Source organism: Centroberyx affinis, unplaced genomic scaffold (genome assembly GCF_046629955.1).
Source record: "Centroberyx affinis isolate AG114_WGS23_722 - 3 ecotype Tasmania unplaced genomic scaffold, CSIRO-AGI_Caff_v1 ptg006410l_1, whole genome shotgun sequence".
NCBI classification, from domain to species: domain Eukaryota; kingdom Metazoa; phylum Chordata; class Actinopteri; order Beryciformes; family Berycidae; genus Centroberyx; species Centroberyx affinis.
The window spans coordinates 1-19,210 of NW_027283253.1; the positions used below are offsets into that span (position 1 = coordinate 1).

Below are 19,210 nucleotides of genomic sequence, written 5' to 3' on the forward strand. Positions count from 1 at the left end.
CTCACTTAATTGCGTTGTTTCCCCTTACCTTTCTATGCCTCTCCTTCTCATCTTTCTTTCTCTCTCCCTCTCTCTCTCACCTTATTCATTTGTCTCTCTTCCACTTTGTCTCTCTCATCCGCACTTTCTCATTCTCTCCCCCATTTCTCCACGTATTCCCTTTGTCCCCTCCTGTCTTTCTACCTGTCTCTTCCTCTTACTTTATCTCCTTCTCATCTCTCTCGCTCTCTCTCTCTCTCTCTCTCTCTCTCTCTCTCTCTCTCTCTCTCTCTCTCTCTCTCTCTCTCTCTCTCTCTCTCTCCAGGGAGGAGGGCCATTGTGTGGAGGGCATCATGGAGATTTTCGACATGCTGCTGGCAGCCATTTCTCGGTTTCGCGAGCTGAAGCTGCAGAGGGAGGAGTACGTCTGCCTGAAGGCCATGATCCTCCTCAACTCCAGTGAGTTCTACTGACGCAAAAAAAAAACTTTACTTTAAGTCTTTACAGCGTCTCTATTTCCAGAGAGACGGTTGACTTGGTGTGCAGCGAGCAACAAACCCTCTCTAATACAATCAGCACTCCATTGTGTTTTATGCGTAACCCAGAGAAGTGGATCCCTCTGCTTTGTTGTTGGTATTGAAACAGTCTGATTTCCTTCCAAAAAAAGAACTAAAATTAAAAAAATTCGAACCATAATGAATTTAAAATGGAATCTGAACTTATTTAAAATGGCATTTATTATATCTTAAACAAGATTGCTGCTATCTTTCCGCTCAAAAAAGTGACGAGAAAGAGCTAAAAAAAAAATGTATAATGCACTTTGACTAACTTTACAACTTCTGAAAACCTAAAAAACATTTATTGTACAACAATTATTGTAGTGTCTCCAATGCATATAACTATTGGATTGATTCACTGTTGAGGAGGTTCTAGTGATTTTTTTTTCTTATCGTTTTGTCGTTGTAGAGAGAGACCAAACGTCAGCAGGTGTGAAACATTACAGCCGATTCAGTTTATAAAAGGCAGAACTGGGTAATAAATGGCACTTTACAACATGTAAAAAAAACAAAAAAAAAAACGTTTTAAAAGTAATAGATGACCTGCTTGGTTTAGCACATTAATGACCCTGCCTGCCCTCGTTCGAGTGACATATCTGGCAACCAATAAAACAACGCTCAAAGTTTGAGGTCATCCTGACTGGAGCGTGTTGTTCAGCTCCGTCTCAGGTTTCTGGATGGGAGGTTTAGCTCGCTGGGCTAATCTGAGCCAGGCTGTGGGTTCAGGTTAGCAGCTAAAAATGTAGTGAAGTATGAAGTAAATTTGTTAGCTGAGCTTCCACAAGAATCCACCAAACAGTCATGAGAACAATCCTTTTACAACTTCTGCCACCCAGGGAAATGACTTGAAATCGACTGGTACCACGGTCAGATAAACAGCACCTGAATGAGACATACTGTACAGTCATGGATGACAGTTTTCACCTTTTTTGGTGCGTGTTCCTGTTGAGAGCTTGCTGAACCGTAACTTTCCCAAACTGCACTGCAAAATATGGCCAAATGGCAAAATATATCAACAACGTCAACCAATCAGCCATCGAAACCGAAAACATTATTTATGTCAAAACGAGGGGAGAAATTGGCCCGGGGCAAAAAAGAGCCGATGCAGTCTCGCTTTTTTCAATTACTCTCTTGAAACTGAAGTGACGATATCTCAGAAGACAGCAGATCCCTCCGCTGGTGTCAAAGATGATGTCACAAATTCTTGAAACAGTCGGGTCGGTGACGTGTGAAGTGATGTCACTCAGCTGGCAGAACTTTCCAGCAGTTTGAAGATAAATGAGATGTTGTTACGACTCAGCTCCAGATTAAATGACCTGTGAAGAAGGCTTTTGTTTTTTAACCTTTCATGGGATCCCAGCGGTCACAGTGTCCTCTCCCACTGCCCCCCCACCAGCACCCCCAACCCCCCCCCACCCCCCCCCACCCCCCAGACCCCCACCCACCCCCACTCCAACCCGCCTCAACCCTCACCATCCACCCCACCCATCCAGGTTTGATCGAGGTGACTGACCTCTCAGCGTCCTCACAAAGTTCACTACTCCTCCTAACACACACACACACACACACACACACACACACACACACACACACACACACACACAGCCGCTGCCAGACTCTCTGTTGACTCTGCTCCACTGCAGCTGGGGTGAAAAAAAAAGAGTACAAATTGTGCAAGAAGTAAAATCAAGTCTAAAAAGTCAAGAGAACAGGGAGGAATTGCAGAATTTATTAAGTTGGACAGATGGAAGGTATGGCTCAACTCTGTCCTGTTTGGGGGGGGGGGGGGGGGGTGATTTATAGAGGAGCTTAGGAAATGCGTTTTCTCCACTGCCCTCTAGTGTTTCATCCCACTGCTATAATTGGAGAGCGGTTTGTGTGTTTATGTGTTCCACCATGGAGGAGAGGAGACAAGGAGAGGAGAGAAGAGAGGAGGAAAGAGGAGAGGAGAGGAGAGAGGAGAGGAGACAAGGATAAGAGAGGAGACAAGGAGAGAGGAGGAAAGGAGAGGAGAGGAGACAAGGAGAGGAGAGGAGGAGAGAGGAGAGGAGACAAGGGGAGGAGGAGGTTATAAATTCTAGTAAGGAATAATAAGAAGTCCATGATCAAGCCTTTTAGGATCTTAAACAGAACGTTTACTGTGGCAGGACGGATAGAGAGACCGTCCCGTATCCAGAGGGTCACAAGCCTGATCACTACAGCAGATTACTGCCCTGTTTACATGCACAGAGAGTTCAGCTTTTGGTTTAGTTTTGGAAAAAACATGTCTGCAATACATTTGTTAACATAAAATATATATTTCCTAATCTTATCCTGGATCTATTTCTTCAACAAGCAGCTTCATGTTCATCAAAGTGAATTTTTTTTTGGATGAACGTATAGTTTAATTGTTTTAGTGTTATCATCACAAATATTTACATGTATGATTTATTTTTTTCTCAGACTAAACCCAGCTTGTCTTTAATGGGGTCAAGTTATTGCAAAGCAAAAAAGAAAACATGCTGATTTATTAAACATTTTCAAAAGCTACTGTAGGTGTCCCCAAACCTTTGATGGGCAGTGTATGTAAACATTATAATAACCTGGTTCAGCTCATACTCCAATTATGAGAAATTGGCTTAAAATGCCTGGCTTACTCCCATTTAAAACAGGTTACTGTGGCACGGAAACATGTTATCACTTTTACTTTTTGTTTTCATCGTCTGCACAAACTCACACAGCATATACATACAGAATTTTGTATGTCAACAAAAAACATGGTGGTGAGCAGTACTTGCCTATTGGGATCATCCTTTCTTTCCCCTGTATTAGAAGCAACTTTCCTCAATCAAATAAGGACAGGGCAGCTGCTGACTTTTTCACGCATCTTTTTCATATTGTTTTTGCAGGAATATTGTCTTACCTGGTTTATTCATGGCAACAGGGAGACTCAGTTGCAGGGCATCAAAAGTTCATGTAAACAACTTGACCTGAATGAAACCAGTGTATGACCAGTAGCTGGGTTACTGAATGTAAACGAGGGTAATATGGGTCTTTTAAGGCCAATACCCATACCCAGTGGTGGAAGAAGTACTGAGATCTTTTACTTCAGTAAAAGTAGCAATACAACAATGTAAAGATACTCCATTACAAGTAAAAGTCCTGCATTCAAAATCTTACTTAAGTAAAAGTACATAAGTATTGGCAGCAAAATGTACTTAGAGTATCAAAGTAAACGTACTCATTATGCAAACTGTCCCCATTTAGAGAGTTATATTTTTCATAAATTATTGGAATATTAATACTGATTTATTGACATACATGTACATGTAAGCAGCATTTTAAAGTTGTCAACGTGAAGCTAATCTTAACAATTTAGCTATACTTTTGGGTAGTCTAATCTATAACAATGCTATTTTATAGTTATTTTATAAAGATGATCAAATGTTTTAAATATAAAATATTGATCTGAAAAGTAACTAGTAACTATAGCTGTGAAATAAATGTAATGGAGTAAAAAGTACAATATTTCCCTCTAAAATGTAGTGGAGTATAAGTACAAAGTAGCATAAAATGGAAATACTCAAGTAAAGTACAAGTACCTCAAAATTGTACTTAAAGGGTAACTTCGGTATTTTTCAACCTGGACCCTATTTTCCCAACTGCGGGTGTCTAAGAAACTAATGGGGACAACAATTTTTGAAATTGGTCCAGTATTGAGCGAGATCGCTTCAGCCGGCAGCCGCGAACAGGCTGCGATGTAATCCGACGGGGCAAATGCACACCGTCAATGTACGTCCACTAAAAGTGCTTGTTTTTGCCACTGACTGGCTCAGATTGTTATTATAAGTGTCTGACACAATATGGAAAGGACCCTATACAGAAATGAAACGTACTTCCTTACCTTTAGCTTGATCCCGTCTGTGTGTAACCAAGTCTCGCCCAAGTCCCGCGAGAGCTTAGTTGTTGCAGGAAGTCACCTGTGGAAACGTGAGTGAGAGTTGGAGAGAGGAGTGCTACCGGGAGGAGTTTGTTGTGTTGGAGTACAGAGATCGTAGCTTAGCGTTATCTAAAAGATCTAAAAAAAAACAACAAAAACAAAACAATGGTTCGTGTTTGCGCATTTCTGAATTGTGCCAACAAAATGTCGCGCAACACTTCGCGCAGCTTTCACAGACTGCCTTTGTTGGACAGTGACCCGCTGAAGTTGTGGCTAGTTGTGCTACAAATGGATGCCAACACTCCTGTCCATACGCTGTGCCTTGCAGACCATCGGGTCTGCAGTGACCATTTTGACCGGGATGACTACAGCCAGCCAAAGAGGAGACGAAATCCTATCCCAAAGCACTTTTTCCTAAAGAAAAATGCTGTCCCGAGAGTGGAGAGACCTGCTGCAGACAGAGTGGAGGTAATGTTATTAGCTAAAGTTATTGTGTTGTCCTGGCATCAGTACACACGGCGAAAACAATCACTAAACTAGAAAGGCACTCGGAGAGCGCAGACCTCCGCCAAGGTTCATGCTATTATTGTTTGTTCGTGAGTCGGATCCAGATCCGCTCCAAAATTTAATGGGTTCTTCCTTGGCCCATGCTACACCCTTCCACCAAGTTTCATGAAAATCGGGCCAGTATTTTTTCCGTAATCCTGCTGACAGACAAACAAACAAACGGCACCGAAAACATAACCTCCTTGGCGGAGCTAGCCAGTATGTGTAAAATAGCCTATCAACTGAGTCATGATTGATTATAAAATATGTATATAGATGCATTTCCCCTTTTCAGCAGTTGACATTCATAATAATACAATAAGTGATATCAACAAGCTGAAATTATCTGTGTAATATTGTTGCCAAAGTGTGTGTGCGTGGTGTAAAAATGTCATATTTATGCTTATCTATTATACGACCTATAAGACCACTTTTATGCCTACATTTGTATATCCTATACATTAGCAGATAGGCTATCATAGAGATACTTACTGGCAATGAATGATGATGGTAGCTCTTCAATGAGTAGGAGCTCTTCATCCGTATACTCTGGCTCAAATAAATACGGGCCGCCATCGAATTCAAAGGCCTCTTCCACGTTGTCGAAATCAGGTAAATATTCAGTCATGACTTAGAAAATCTTTTAGATAACACTGAGCTACGATCTCTGTACTCCAACACAACAAACTCCTCCCGGTAGCACTCCTCTCTCCAACTCTCACTCACGTTTCCACAGGTGACTTCCTGCAACAACTAAGCTCTCGCGGGACTTGGGCGAGACTTGGTTACACACAGACGGGATCAAGCTAAAGGTAAGGAAGTACGTTTCATTTCTGTATAGGGTCCTTTCCATATTGTGTCAGACACTTATAATAACAATCTGAGCCAGTCAGTGGCAAAAACAAGCACTTTTAGTGGACGTACATTGACGGTGTGCATTTGCCCCGTCGGATTACATCGCAGCCTGTTTCGCGGCTGCCGGCTGAAGCGATCTCGCTCAATACTGGACCAATTTCAAAAATTGTTGTCCCCATTAGTTTCTTAGACACCCGCAGTTGGGAAAATAGGGTCCAGGTTGAAAAATACCGAAGTTACCCTTTAAGTACAGTACTTGAGTAAATGTACTTAGTTACTTTCCACCACTGCCCATAACAATATATTTGTATTGAAGATACCAATAGCTGATATTTTGTATTGATTCTTCTCAGAGTGGAAGAGCATTTAGACCAAAAAAACTTAACTGAACAAGTAAATTAATTAACAAAATGTGCAAAGAAAATCTAATTTCACTGCAGGTTTTCCAGACAGTTTTCCTGCAGCTGAGGCCAGGCAGGAACCTCCATCATATCAGCAGTGGACCACATGACTACCTGACATCTGACATTTAACAAAAGTCCAGTATCATCAGTCCACCTCTAATGTAAACACAGCCAGCATGTCCGTCCTGTTGAAGCGTCCCCGGGCTCTGATGTGTGTGTGTGTGTGTGTGTGTGTGTGTGTGTGTGTGTTCCTGCAGATATTTGCAGCAGCTCCCCGGAGACGGCCGAGGAGCTGGAGAGCAGGAACAAGCTGCTGCGGCTGCTGGACTCTGTGATCGACGCTCTGGTCTGGGCCATCTCCAAACTGGGCCTGTCGTCCCAGCAGCAGACCCTGCGCCTGGGACACCTCACCATGCTGCTGTCCCACATCCGACACGTCAGGTACAGACAGGGACACAGCAGTGGAATACAGCGCAAACGATTGAAAAGGCATATATTTAAAAACTTGTGACTCCAATTTTGGTGATCTTCATGTTTTAAAGGTCCCATATGGTTTTATTGGTTGGGATTTTTATTTACACCTCCTGGTACACGATGATGCTACCATTTTCTGTTTCCTAGGAAGTAAAAGTAATGAGATTTACAAGAAGAATACAAGAAAATATTTTGTTTTGTCTTTTTTTTTTTTGGGCATAAATTGTCAAATAGGTATATGGTGTGATAGAATGAGCTTTCAGTGTGACTTTAAAGGTCCCATCTGGTGTAAAACAGGACTCCCCTTGCCTCTATGATGATAAAGGAGTTGGATGGTCTATCTAAACATGGTGAATGTATCAAAACGCACGACCGCCAACTAAATCCACACAATCCATATTAGTGCAGCGAGCCTCTAAACGAGCCGTTTGGACTTCCGTAACTTTGTGACGTCACAAAGGTTCGCTCATTATCATTTTTGTAAGAAATAATAGACTAACAAAGTGTTTTTTTCAAAGCGGTTGAGCGGTTGTCATTGTTTATTACCGGAGAGTTTTCCCTACCTGTCACTGCCGGGCTGCGGTGTCTCACGTTTCACTCTTGAAACGGTTAGCCAATCGGAACAGAGGGGTCATTAATATTAATAAGCCTTAAAGACACAGCGACAGCAACAGCCTGTTCTCGGTAAGGCTCGGAGAGATGCTGGAAAATGAACGTGTAAAAATGGATTGAGAGCGTTTTTGGTGCATGACACCACACACACAGCTTTGAATGGACCTCAAGACAGAAAATAAAACACTGGAGAGTGGAGAATATGGACCTTTAATATGATTATTTTGTCTTCTATGGGTTAAGAAACTCTATGTCCCGTCTTGTCTTTATCAAATCCTATCAAACCCTATTGGATAAACTCCAAACTGCATGGCGGTCAAACTAAAAACAAAGCTGTTTTTCTGAGTTGATGAACAGTTGACATTTTGGAGATGCAAGGCTTTCTCCAGGCAGCAGTGATATGCTTGTAGACATGAACACACTACTAGACTTTATTTCTCTATTCCCTTGGACTAGTACACACTAGGGCTGAAAAAAAATCTAATTGCGATTATTTGACAGAATATTGTGATATAAACTGCGATTCATATCATCACATATCAAGTTTTTCTTGTCATAAATTTTTAAATTGTTTTTAAAAAGAAATAGATGTTAGTGAGCAGGATTTACTGAGTTGAGTCTGATGAAAGGTTTTGATTCGTGGACCAAAGATTACCTGCAGCTCTAAAACTCCTTGTTCACAAATCCAGTGTTTAAGTAATTTATTTCAGCCTCTGTGATTTGGAAATTGCAGAAGTTCATATTGCGATTTGTACTTTGTTTTTTCGATTAATTGTTCAGCTCTAGTACACACTCACACACACATGCATACAGGAACACACACACACACGCCACAAGCCACACACAGGAGACACACTACATAACACACACACACTTACAGGGAGCGCTTGATTTTGCAGCAGCTGGATTATATCTGCAGTGAAGAGGAGCTTTTGAGGATTTTTTTTTCCAGAACCTGGCAGTAAGAGAGAGTTCAGGGTTCAGATAGCTGAAACCATTTTCAGATATAATTTTGTCCCTGTCAGGGAGCCGTACAGTTACAGCTAGCCTGGGACAGAGGGGAATCCATGGGCATTTCACCATGCTAAAGGTCTGCATCAAGTTGCCTTATGAAACATGAGATATACTCCTGCTGCTTTATGCTTTATGGACTGTTAATGTCTCTTTTGTTCTTCTGTCATAGTTCAAATCTATATATCTATCAGCTATATTCATATCTACAGTATATATCTTTTAACTATTTAGCATCTATCAAGCTGTTGATGTATCATTTATCTTTCTGTCTCTGTGTTGTAGCCATCAAAAGAAGTCAGGTTCTGATGTTTCTTATGTTAACTATCTTAATTTCTAAATTATATGTCACTGTTTCAGCCTATTGATATTTCGACTGGCATGCACTTGCTGATGATTTATGCTTCTAATTTTTTTTTCTCATGAGGCTCCTTCATGAGACAGGTGAAGGAGTGTGGGCAAAGTGAAGTGTAGGGCAGCTGAGATGGTGACGTAAATGTTTTAGCTTCCAGAGTTAAAGCCATGGGCAACTTCAGTAGGTGGCAGCCCACACACTTTAATTACGTGTTTTTTGTTTGTGTTCGATTTGAATATTAATTTAGATGCATGTTTGGTTAACGTTTGTATTAGTTTAGTATATTAATTAAAGTTTTCTTCTTTTTTTTCTAAACTTTGAGTTTTCCACACATAAATTAACAGCAATATAAGAGCACTTGTGAATGACAGTGTGCTATGTTATAATACAAAAAGCGTGGTTACATAAACAATGAATAGGACAACATGTACTGAACAAAAATATACTTAATAATTTTAAAGATTTGACTTGGTTACAGTTCATATAAGACAATCATTCGATTGAAATAAATTCTTGGCAAAGGAGAAATGCTCACTAACAGGGATGTAAACACATTTGTGCACGAGAAATAAGCTTTTCGTGGATGGGATATTTTATTGTAGCTAATGAAACATGGGACAAAAACTTTACATGTTGCATTTATATTTTTGTTCAGCATAGTAGAAAAGACAATAACAAACAAATAAAATTTTTTATTTTTTTAAAACAGAAAAGTGTCTTTTGTAAAAGTTGATGGAAGTGCATGGGTCATGAATGGCCGCCGCCACCAACTCAAGTTATGCGCGGCTTTAACGCTTACTATATCCATATAGTAATGATCTGTAATACAGTATGTATAATTTACACCTGTGCTGTCTGAGGTTCACTTTGCTCTTTGCTGTCTCTGCAGTAACAAAGGCATGGACCATCTGTCCACCATGAAGAGGAAGAACGTGGTGTTGGTGTACGACCTGCTGCTGGAGATGCTGGACGCCAGCACCTCCAGCAGCAGCAGCCACATGTCGCCGTCCTCGCCCGGCTCCGACAGCTACCCCGACCAGCCCCCCCGGCCCCGGCCCCAGCCCGGACCAAGGCCCGGCCCGGACCAGACCGCCTCCGACCAGACCGCCGTCCCTCCTCCTGCCCCGGCTGAAACCCCCATCCTGGACACACACCTGCAGGCTCAGCCCCTCCAGCCTCCACCTCCGCCTCAGAGCTTAGAGGTGCAGGCTCACATGGCTGCAGAGAGTCATGAGTAAGTTCTGACTAAGCTAATAACTAAGCTAAGTACGTTTTCACACATTTATGAAATGAAAAGAACACAGAAAGAAAGAACACCAGAGAAATACATCATTTGGAGTTGCTTTTAAGTGTTTTATCATTTGCATGTTCATGTGAAAGACTTAACTAAACTAAAACTAAAACCCTATTCACATGGGACAAGTAAGACTTCTGCCTTCTAATTCAAAGAAAAAAGCTTCCAATGCCAGTTTCACATTTATTGCAGCCTCTGAAACTTGCTTTGGAGACAGTGTGCAGAAGCTTTTTTCTCTGAATTCATGGTCAGTGTGTTGTCATGTGTGTGCGCTGGCTTCCTATACTCAAGTACTTCCGCCCTCTAAAAAAAAACGCTACGAAAATTAACTTTCTGTAGATTGCTGTTTTTAGAACCATTCCATCCTTCCATCCTTCCATCCATCCATCTATCTATCCAACCGATCAAAAATCAGTCAATCAACCAATCAATCACTTCCTTTCTTCCAGTTTCGTCCACTCAGAGCAGTGGCCGGTGGATGCAGGCGATGCGGCTCTCTTGGCGGAAGCGACGGACTACATCATCACAAATCAAGTTGGCATGGAAACCATCTGAGACTGGACCACCTTGTAGGGGTGACTGGACTAAAAAGAGAGAAGCTGAGAAGCTGGGACTGAACCATAACAGCTTTCTAGGAGGCGGGAGTCAAATCCCCCAAAGGATCGAGAAAAGATTGACAAAAAAAAAAAAACAGAAAGTGCTGTTGTGAGGTAAATATTGTGTTTAAGATGTTTTTGGTCTATGGGAAAACATGTTTTTAACAGTGAATTGAAGTGTTTTTTTGATTGAATGTATATTTTGTGTGTGTAATATTTCTCGTGAACGTGCACTCGGTGGTCACGAGCATCGCTGAGCCGCTGCCAGTCAAACTGTGCTCTTTTTTAATATACAGTACTTTGTATCTCTTTTTTTCACCTTGGTGTAATGTTCAGAACAAACCATGCCATCTACAGTGACTTACCTACAGGTGCATGTGGTCAACACACTTAACATCCATATCCATAACACTAGATATAGACATACAGCTATGGAAAGGGCCATGTTTTCCATAACATCGTGCTATGCTGTTTTTTCCCCCACTACTCCTGTCCTATGCTTCGGTGTACACACCAGTGTGACTCTGTGTTGTAATCGGTGGCTGTTCATTCAGGATTTTTTCTACTCTCTTTGTAAACGCAGTGCTCTCTCTTTGTACCAACAGAAGTGTCAAACACAAGTCAAGAAGCAACAGTATGTGGCCTTTCAATAAGACTGTTAGCCCAGCCTCCATTCCTGTTCGTGTGGAAAAACTAAGGCTGGATTTACAGCAGTTAGGTGCAAAAAAATAGGTGCAAAAACAACAAAGAAATTGAAATTTCAGACCACATGTGGCACGGATCTGTTCTTTTCACTATAGTGCAAAAAGAGGGAATCCACTGGAAAATCTGGAATCAGATTTGAATTGCGTTGAAAGCACTTGTTGCCACCAGCAAACATGCAAAATACAATATAATTCACATTATGCACATTTATGTACAACAATAATGATTCTAGATTTAGCAAGAAGTTGTTGGTAGCAAGCAGCTGCATATGAGTTCTTCTCCAAAATACTATTTATCCATTTGAGGGGAGAAAATTATTAAATTATTATAAATGATTATTATATGTGACGTTCATCATTCTCTGAAATACAGAGGATTCACCCTGTAAAAGCGTTATCATTTTGTCAACTTACCAGTCCTCTAAAATGTACCATAATTTGTTTGAATCTTTTGTCATTAATGCTTTTGTAGGTGGTTTCAAACCTTTTGTAAGAGTAGATATCACTTATTGACCTTATTCCAGCGGCCATTTTGATCTCACATCACGCTTGGGGTGGGGAATACAAACCCAGAAGACAGACATCAAACTGTGAGGACTTCATATAGACCTAAAAGTGTTCAAATTAGCTAGCAATCTCAGGAACAACTGCAACGACTGTTTTAATGTAGCAAGGAAGTTAGCTTACTTGCTGGTTAGCTACTAGCTAGCTACTTAGGCTTGATTCTGGTAGCTAGTGATGTTCACTTTGACACCGAAGCTCTGAGGCAAACTCACCAGGCAGTTGTATCTAAACCAGTGCAATGCTTGCTTTGGTGCAGAGAAAATCATGTGAATTATGACGTTTGGACAAATACTGATTCGTTCCGTCAGTGAATCACATGACTGGTTTAGTTTGACGGGCTGAGCTGCATCAATCAATCAGTCAGTCAATGAATCTTGATTTGTAGAGTAGTAATAATAATAATAATAACTTAATTTGTTTAGCACTTTTCTAAAAGCAAAGTTTACAAAGTGCTTTACATACAATAAAACCCCAAAAACAATAATGCAGAATTTACCACAATCAAATAAATAAAACAGTTGAATAATAAACATAATAAATAAAAAATAACAAAAAAAGGGAATATAAGGTAATACAGGGGATAAATGGCTACAACTAGAAAACAAACAGACATGCAACTAAACACAGAAGAACGTGAAGAAGAAACACAATTACAAAATAAACGATAAAAAGGAGATACACTGCCATTCAAAAGTTCAAAAGCTTAAAAGTTTAAAAGTTTGGGGCCTGGCATTTGATTTGGCACTTGAATTTTGGACATTTTCAATCATGATGTCTGTGATATTGCAAATAGCATCACTACTGGAATGCTTCTTTACCAGTGGGGGATTACCTTATAACATAACATAGAAAGACATGATGGAGTAAAGAGCATTGTCCATTTCATCATAGTTTACATGCAGTGGCCATTTCAACCTATTCTGTTTCCACATGTTGTAAAGTACCAATTAGGCATATTGGTAACACTTTACAATAAGGGTCACTAAGTTAAGGCTTAGTTAATGCTTAATAAGCATTAACAGTTAACTAATGTGTCTGGTAATCATTTACTAATGGTGTTCATGTTAACTAAGGTATTAATTTATACATTTATACATCATCTTTATAAACTATTAAATAATGTATAAATTAATACCTTAGTTAACATGAACACCATTAGTAAATTTCACATTAGTTAACTGTTAAGGGTTAGTTAATGCTTATTAAGCATTAACTAACCCTTACCTTAGTGACCCTTATTGTAAAGTGTTACCGGAATATTTAAATATAAAACCAATACTACCAATAAACCAGTCCATTTTACTGCTTGTTATGCTGATGATCTTTAAAGCATATTCTACTGTTACACTTACTGTGGCTAATTCATTATGAAATAGCTGAATATGAGCATCAGTTTAACCCTTGCTTCATTTTGTCTCGTTGCTTTTATTTGGTGCCACCAGAGTTCGAATGCCGTTGTTCTCATCTGCTCAAACGCACCAAACTGAAGGAGGAAACGCTCCAGAGTTTGAATAAACAGTTCCAAGTCCAGCCATCACCCGTGCCACATACACAACTATAGACTTTGACCAGAAGATCAAATCTTGTCACTTCACCTAGCTGTGTAAATGTAGCCTTAGTGCCGAACCATCCAACTACTGCCTAGAAGACATATACATCCTCTCCTCTCTTTCTTACTGTCTGTGGCTTGTACATGCATGCACACACACACACACACAGTCATGTCTTCACCGTAGTTCTTGTCAAATGTCATAGGCCAAACCCAGTCCTTAATCTGGGTCTTTCTCTAATCCAGCGACACAATACACACACACAACTGCAAATCATGGCAAACAAGGTTTATTGTCAATCAAAAATGACAATCTATACATCCCATAAATAAGCATCCACAAAATAAATCAAACTGTACACACCATTGTTGTTTTGTTTCTGTTCTATTGGCCTTCTGAGCACAGAGTTTGTGGCTGAGATTAAACACACAACCTAATACAAGTGATGTTCTGCATACGCTGAGTGTACAAAATATTAGGAACAATATTATAATATAATCCTCACAGTCGTACAGTTCATGTCTCCGTCGTCTCGAAGCTTAAAAACCCTGTCTTTCACCTGCACCTTCCCCTCATGACTGAAGTGGATCTAATAGGTGAAATAAACATTTTGATCATAGATTCACCTGATTCTGCTGGTCAGTCTGTTTCAAGGAAAGAGCAGGTGGTCTTTGTATTTTGTACCCAGTGTGTTTAGCTCATTTTACACTCCACACCACCAAGGCTTTACTTTCACTTTTCCACCATTGACATGTCAATGTGCGTAAACCTAGAAAGCCAGAGTCTGATTTTTATACAGAATCCTCTCTATAATATTTATGATTATTAATATTAACGTTAACATTATAAGTGATCAACGTTAAAGGAATAGTTCACCCAAAAATGAAAATTCTGTCATCATCTACTCACCCTCGTGCCAGTTGGAACTCTAAAGAACAGGTCCCCATTGACTTCAGTTGTTTTGGAGAAGGCTGCTACCAAGTTGTGCTGGCAGCCTCCCTGTGTGTTATATGGACTAACAAATTTCACCTGTGTTTCATTTGGCATGAGGGTGAGTAGATGATGACAGAATTTTCATTTTTTTTGGGTGAACTATTCCTTTAACATTAATAATCTTTGATTGTGCATGTACACAACTACATTCAATGCCCAAAGGATCGCTTACATTCACGTTCTGAACTTCCAAGTCTGACGCAACGGCATCAGACTTTCAGCTGCATGAGAGGAAGTGTTATAAAGCAGCATTCAGGTAATAAACACACACTGTAGATATGGGGGTCGGACCTGGATCAAACAGCATTTGAAAAGAAGTCTTTTAACCTGGGTGACGGTTACTGTGTCAATCACAGAAAAGCATGCTAAATTGAAAGCCTTCTGGTTGAGTGTTCTGCCAAAATCTCCAAAATGGCTTCCAAAAAAAACTGGCCATTAAGTTTACATAATCAAAGGAAAGTATTTGAAAGTCATTTATCATTCTGGCCTCCAAAAAATCCATGAAAACTACTGGAATAACAGCAATCCAATGCCAAAATGCATTAGTCTGATATGGATAAGAAAAATAGTTTGTATGCTAAAGGACCTTCACATGCTTTTCTGCAAATGTCTATGGTTTGTGGCACTTATTGTATTGTCCTATATATATATATAACTATTTATAAGTATATCCCACAGACTATCCTGTATTCCAGGCAGGTTAAAACAGAAATAATCTTTGACCCAGGTGTGATGGGGTTTCAAAGCCACACTCACACACACATTCATACACATTATCATCAATAATTTACCTATTCTTTTTCAGTAGTTTGCCATTATATACAAAATGCACCAATAAGAACACAGTCAAAAGTACATTGTTATCTGATAAAATACGGCAGCTTAAAATGACAGATTTCTCTTCTCAAACCCACTGGCTATAGAAAGGCATGTCTGCAGATGAGTCACTACCATTATTCAATTTTTAAAAAAATCACATCTGACAGTGTACATAGCTCTAAATCAAACAAACAACAAAAAAAAAACCCACACCTCTTTCCAGTCGATATGTACAAAATGTGCTATCCACAGGTGGCTGTCCTATGAAAAACGGTAAAAACAGCAGTTGTGGTAGAAAATGGCTAGTGTGCTCCTCCATTTCTGAATGCTTTGGTAATAACTGTCCTTTATCATTACAATTATATCCCACAGACTATTGTGATAATACAAAAAAAACCAAAATAGAGATATCAAAATAAATCTTGAAACTTCTCTTTGTACTATTCGATGGGGACGTTTGCTGGCGGATCTGTTCGACATATAAAAACCACATTACTTCAAAACAAACCAGTGATATGGCTTCTGTTTGTTTCTCTGCAGAGCTCCACACCGACATGAGCTCCACAGACAATAAATAAATACATTTTTAAATACACTGATAAAATGTAGACTTAAAAAAAAACACACACACACACACACACACACACACACACAAAGTGGCGCCCTTGCAGTCGCAGGGCCTTCGGGGATGAAGAGCGGTGCTTCTTTTTTTTTGGAAGAGCGCGTCAGACCTGCACCTCAACACTGTTCAGGAGTGGAGTCCAGTTTGAGTTTCAGCTGGTGAACTGGGAAGACGGCGTGGCAGGCTCATGTGGGCGGAGGGCCGTTGGTGTAGCGCAGCATGGGGTAGAAGGAGCGGGCGAAGTTGTTGGACAGTGTGCAGCTGTAGTCCTCCTCGGACAGAGGCACCAGGCAGGCCAGGACCAGCAGCAGCAGGAACAGCAGGTGCAGGGGGAAGGCGGCGCGCAGCACCCGCCGGAAGAAGGGCCGGTCCGGGGACGAATCCCGCTTCTCCTCCCTGGGGGTGGACAGAGAGGATGGATGGTGATGTTAAAAGTCACAGTGAAACAGATGCACCTGGCTTCCATAATGTGATGTATCTACTGTTGTAGGATGTTGGGATGGGACATAACGCAGGGAGGGATCAGTCAAAAGTGGAAACGAATGGGAAATCAGTTAGAGAAAGGCAGTTTGATTTGATTGGAGGGTTGGAATTTTTATGTCGCCACTAAAGATTTTCTGTTTTCCAGGAAGTAAAAGTAATGAGATTTTGATATAAAACAATACAATAAAATAATACTTTTGTCATTTTTTTTGTCATCAAATATGTGTATGGTCTGTAGTTACAATGAGCTTAAAAGGCAAAAAAAGTCACTTTTCATTTCAGTGTGACTTGCCACTGGTGAATATGTACATAAACGGGCAATAAGTAAGATTTTTACTACTCCATAGCACAAAAGGAATATAATATGCATGCCAGAGATTGATGCGGTTACTGATCAATACAGATTTGGACAGAGCGTCACAAAAGGTCGATAAAGGTAATAGATTACTAAATGACCCTTTAATCTGCATGCTCTCCAAGAACTCATCTTTTCAATAATTAACAAAACAAAGTGGTTTGTCAGATTGACTGTCATACAGTACCATGCAAACCTTGAAGTGAAAACATGAAAATGATGGAAATTACTAGGTTTTCACACGGCACCAGCCATTGTTTCATTGCACTCAACAAGATAAACTAGGTGTTGTTTTAAGTGAGAGGACATCAGATTCTAGTGAATAAAGATACGATGAAGCAGCGACTTGTTCAGAACATTGTTCCTACCTTCTGGTTCCAGGAAGACCGACTGCAGCTGCTCCCAGACCAGCCTCCTCCTGAAGCAGATGACAAGTCAAAGGATTAGTGTGAATTATAACACTGAAACTGACAGAATAGGCATGCTCCACTAAAAACCTAAACTTCATTGGGTGTATAATTACAACACTGACCCTGTGACCTCATGACCCTAACACTTGTTTTATTAGTGAATGCATACTGAGCAGTACATGACTTACAATGGATACTGGATGTACAGTAAATGCATCAAAACAAATAACTGTGGTAAAATAAAATAACAAACAAATGTCAGACCAAACTCAAAATGTCTCAAAATACCAATTTACTTTTTTTTGTATATATCATTTAAAAGTGCAAAGTGCTTGCTAACAGAAACTAGTCAATACTCAGATCTCACAAAGGGCAAAATAAATCAAACCTCTGTCCAAAATGAAAACTAACTCACTCCCCATAATGAGTGCGTTTGATATTACAATATTATAGTACTCAGTTCAATAAAAGTCGGAGCTAGTATCTGGAATATTTGATAATATGTAAACACATGGAGCGTCTGACACAGTGAAGCCGTACCTTGTGCAGCACCAGAGCAGAGCTGAGCGTTCCCAGGCCGATGCTGTCCATCTCAGAGCCGGACGGACAGGTTTCCTGAGACAGAGACAGTAAACAGACGGTGACATCATCAGACAAGACAAGACTGACCCAACCGACCGGTTTCACCTCAGCACCAGACACCAGACGAGGTGACAGTTTGACCCTTCTCTTGGACTTGGCTCTTAATTAAGATTACCATTTTTTTTTAAATTTTTTTTAATTTTCTGATTACCTGAATAAGATCATAGTCGGATTAAGCAGAATCATATTAAGACATGTGGAGTATTCTGATTTTAGTCTCATTATTGAAGGACATTTCAGACTGTAAACACCTTAATCCAACTAGGACTCTCTATTGGAGGATTCGAGCGGTGATCCGACGCTCTCTCTGCCTTCCAGAGGTTGGAAAAGGTTGTTTCCAGAGATAAAAGATGACTGACAGCAGAAAAACAAAAAAGTCCCAACATTTTGGGGCGATTTTGCTGAAACTGTCCCATCTATATATATATATATATATATATATACGTTTGTCTATTTGCATTTTCAATTAAGTCTTGAACTGTCTGTGTCTCCAGTGATTCTCCTTTGTCCTGTTAATCGGACTTTGCTCTGCATCATGTAAACAGGAATATGAATGGAATAGTTCTATAAGCAACACATGTAAACGGCTTCATCGGATTATTGAATGATTAGAATGAGGTCAATAGTCGGATTATTGCTGTCCATTAGAGCTGCAACGATTAATCGATTAATCGATTAGTTGTCAACTATTAAATTAATCGCCAACTATTTTGATAATCGATTAATCGGTTTGAGTAATTTTTTAAGAAAAATAAGTCAAAATTCTGTGATTCCAGCTTCTTAAATGTGAATATTTTCTGGTTTCTTTACTCCTCTATGACAGTAAACTGAATATCTTTGGGTTGTGGACAAAACAAGACATTTGAGGACGTCATCTTGGGCTTTGGGAAACACTGATCCACATTTTTCACCATTTTCTGACATTTTATAGACCAAACAACTAATCGATTAATCGAGAAAATAGTCGACAGATTAATCAACAATGAAAATAATCGTTAGTTGCAGCCCTACTGTCCATGTAAACGTAAATGTGTGTAACTGAATGAAAGCAAAGCAGGGCGATGCTGAACCACAGTCTTCATGCTCAGAAAAAGCCTTTCCTTGGACAGACATAACAGGTAAACCAGTAAACCTACCAGTCTTCCCTGCAGCGTGTGCAGGTCGCCGGCCACCTGCCGCAGCAGGAGGCGGAGCTTGTTGGCGATGACGTGGACCTTCTCCTTGGCCTCCAGGCTGTCGTCCCCGGTGGCCTCCAGCAGCAGCTGGGAGGAGATGTCCTGCAGCGAGGCGACCCGCCGCTGCCGGCCGCGCAGATCCTCCTGCAGAGCCTGCAGCAGGGGGCGGCAGAGAGCACAGGCCTCACAACACACTCCAACACACACTCCTAACAGGTTACTGTGGACGTTTTTATAGGATTTAAAGCAATATTCCACTTAGTTTTAACACGGGGGTTTTTCGTCTCTTGA

The 19,210-nt window shown here is 40.4% G+C and overlaps 2 protein-coding genes across 2 annotated transcripts in view; one reads left to right on the top strand and one right to left on the bottom strand.

Annotated features, from left to right (window-relative positions):
• The first annotated feature begins 296 nt into the window (after nt 1-296).
• On the top strand, nt 297-10,561 carry LOC139638496 (estrogen receptor beta-like). The gene is made up of 4 exons (XM_071512640.1): nt 297-438; nt 6,518-6,701; nt 9,602-9,946; nt 10,456-10,561. Exons 1-4 carry the CDS (start codon nt 333-335, stop codon nt 10,559-10,561), a joined length of 741 nt encoding a protein of 246 aa, XP_071368741.1. The 5' UTR covers nt 297-332.
• A 2,602-nt stretch (nt 10,562-13,163) lies between these two features.
• The window catches only part of LOC139638497 (nesprin-2-like), a 45,113-nt gene continuing 39,066 nt past the window's right edge, over nt 13,164-19,210 (bottom strand). Inside the window, exons 16-19 of the mRNA XM_071512641.1 lie at nt 18,881-19,072; nt 17,643-17,717; nt 17,061-17,110; nt 13,164-16,250 (exon numbers count right to left, since the gene is read on the bottom strand). Coding sequence (XP_071368742.1) covers nt 16,040-16,250; nt 17,061-17,110; nt 17,643-17,717; nt 18,881-19,072 — 528 coding nt within the window. The 3' untranslated portion in view covers nt 13,164-16,039. The remainder of the gene's footprint in view (nt 16,251-17,060; nt 17,111-17,642; nt 17,718-18,880; nt 19,073-19,210) is intronic.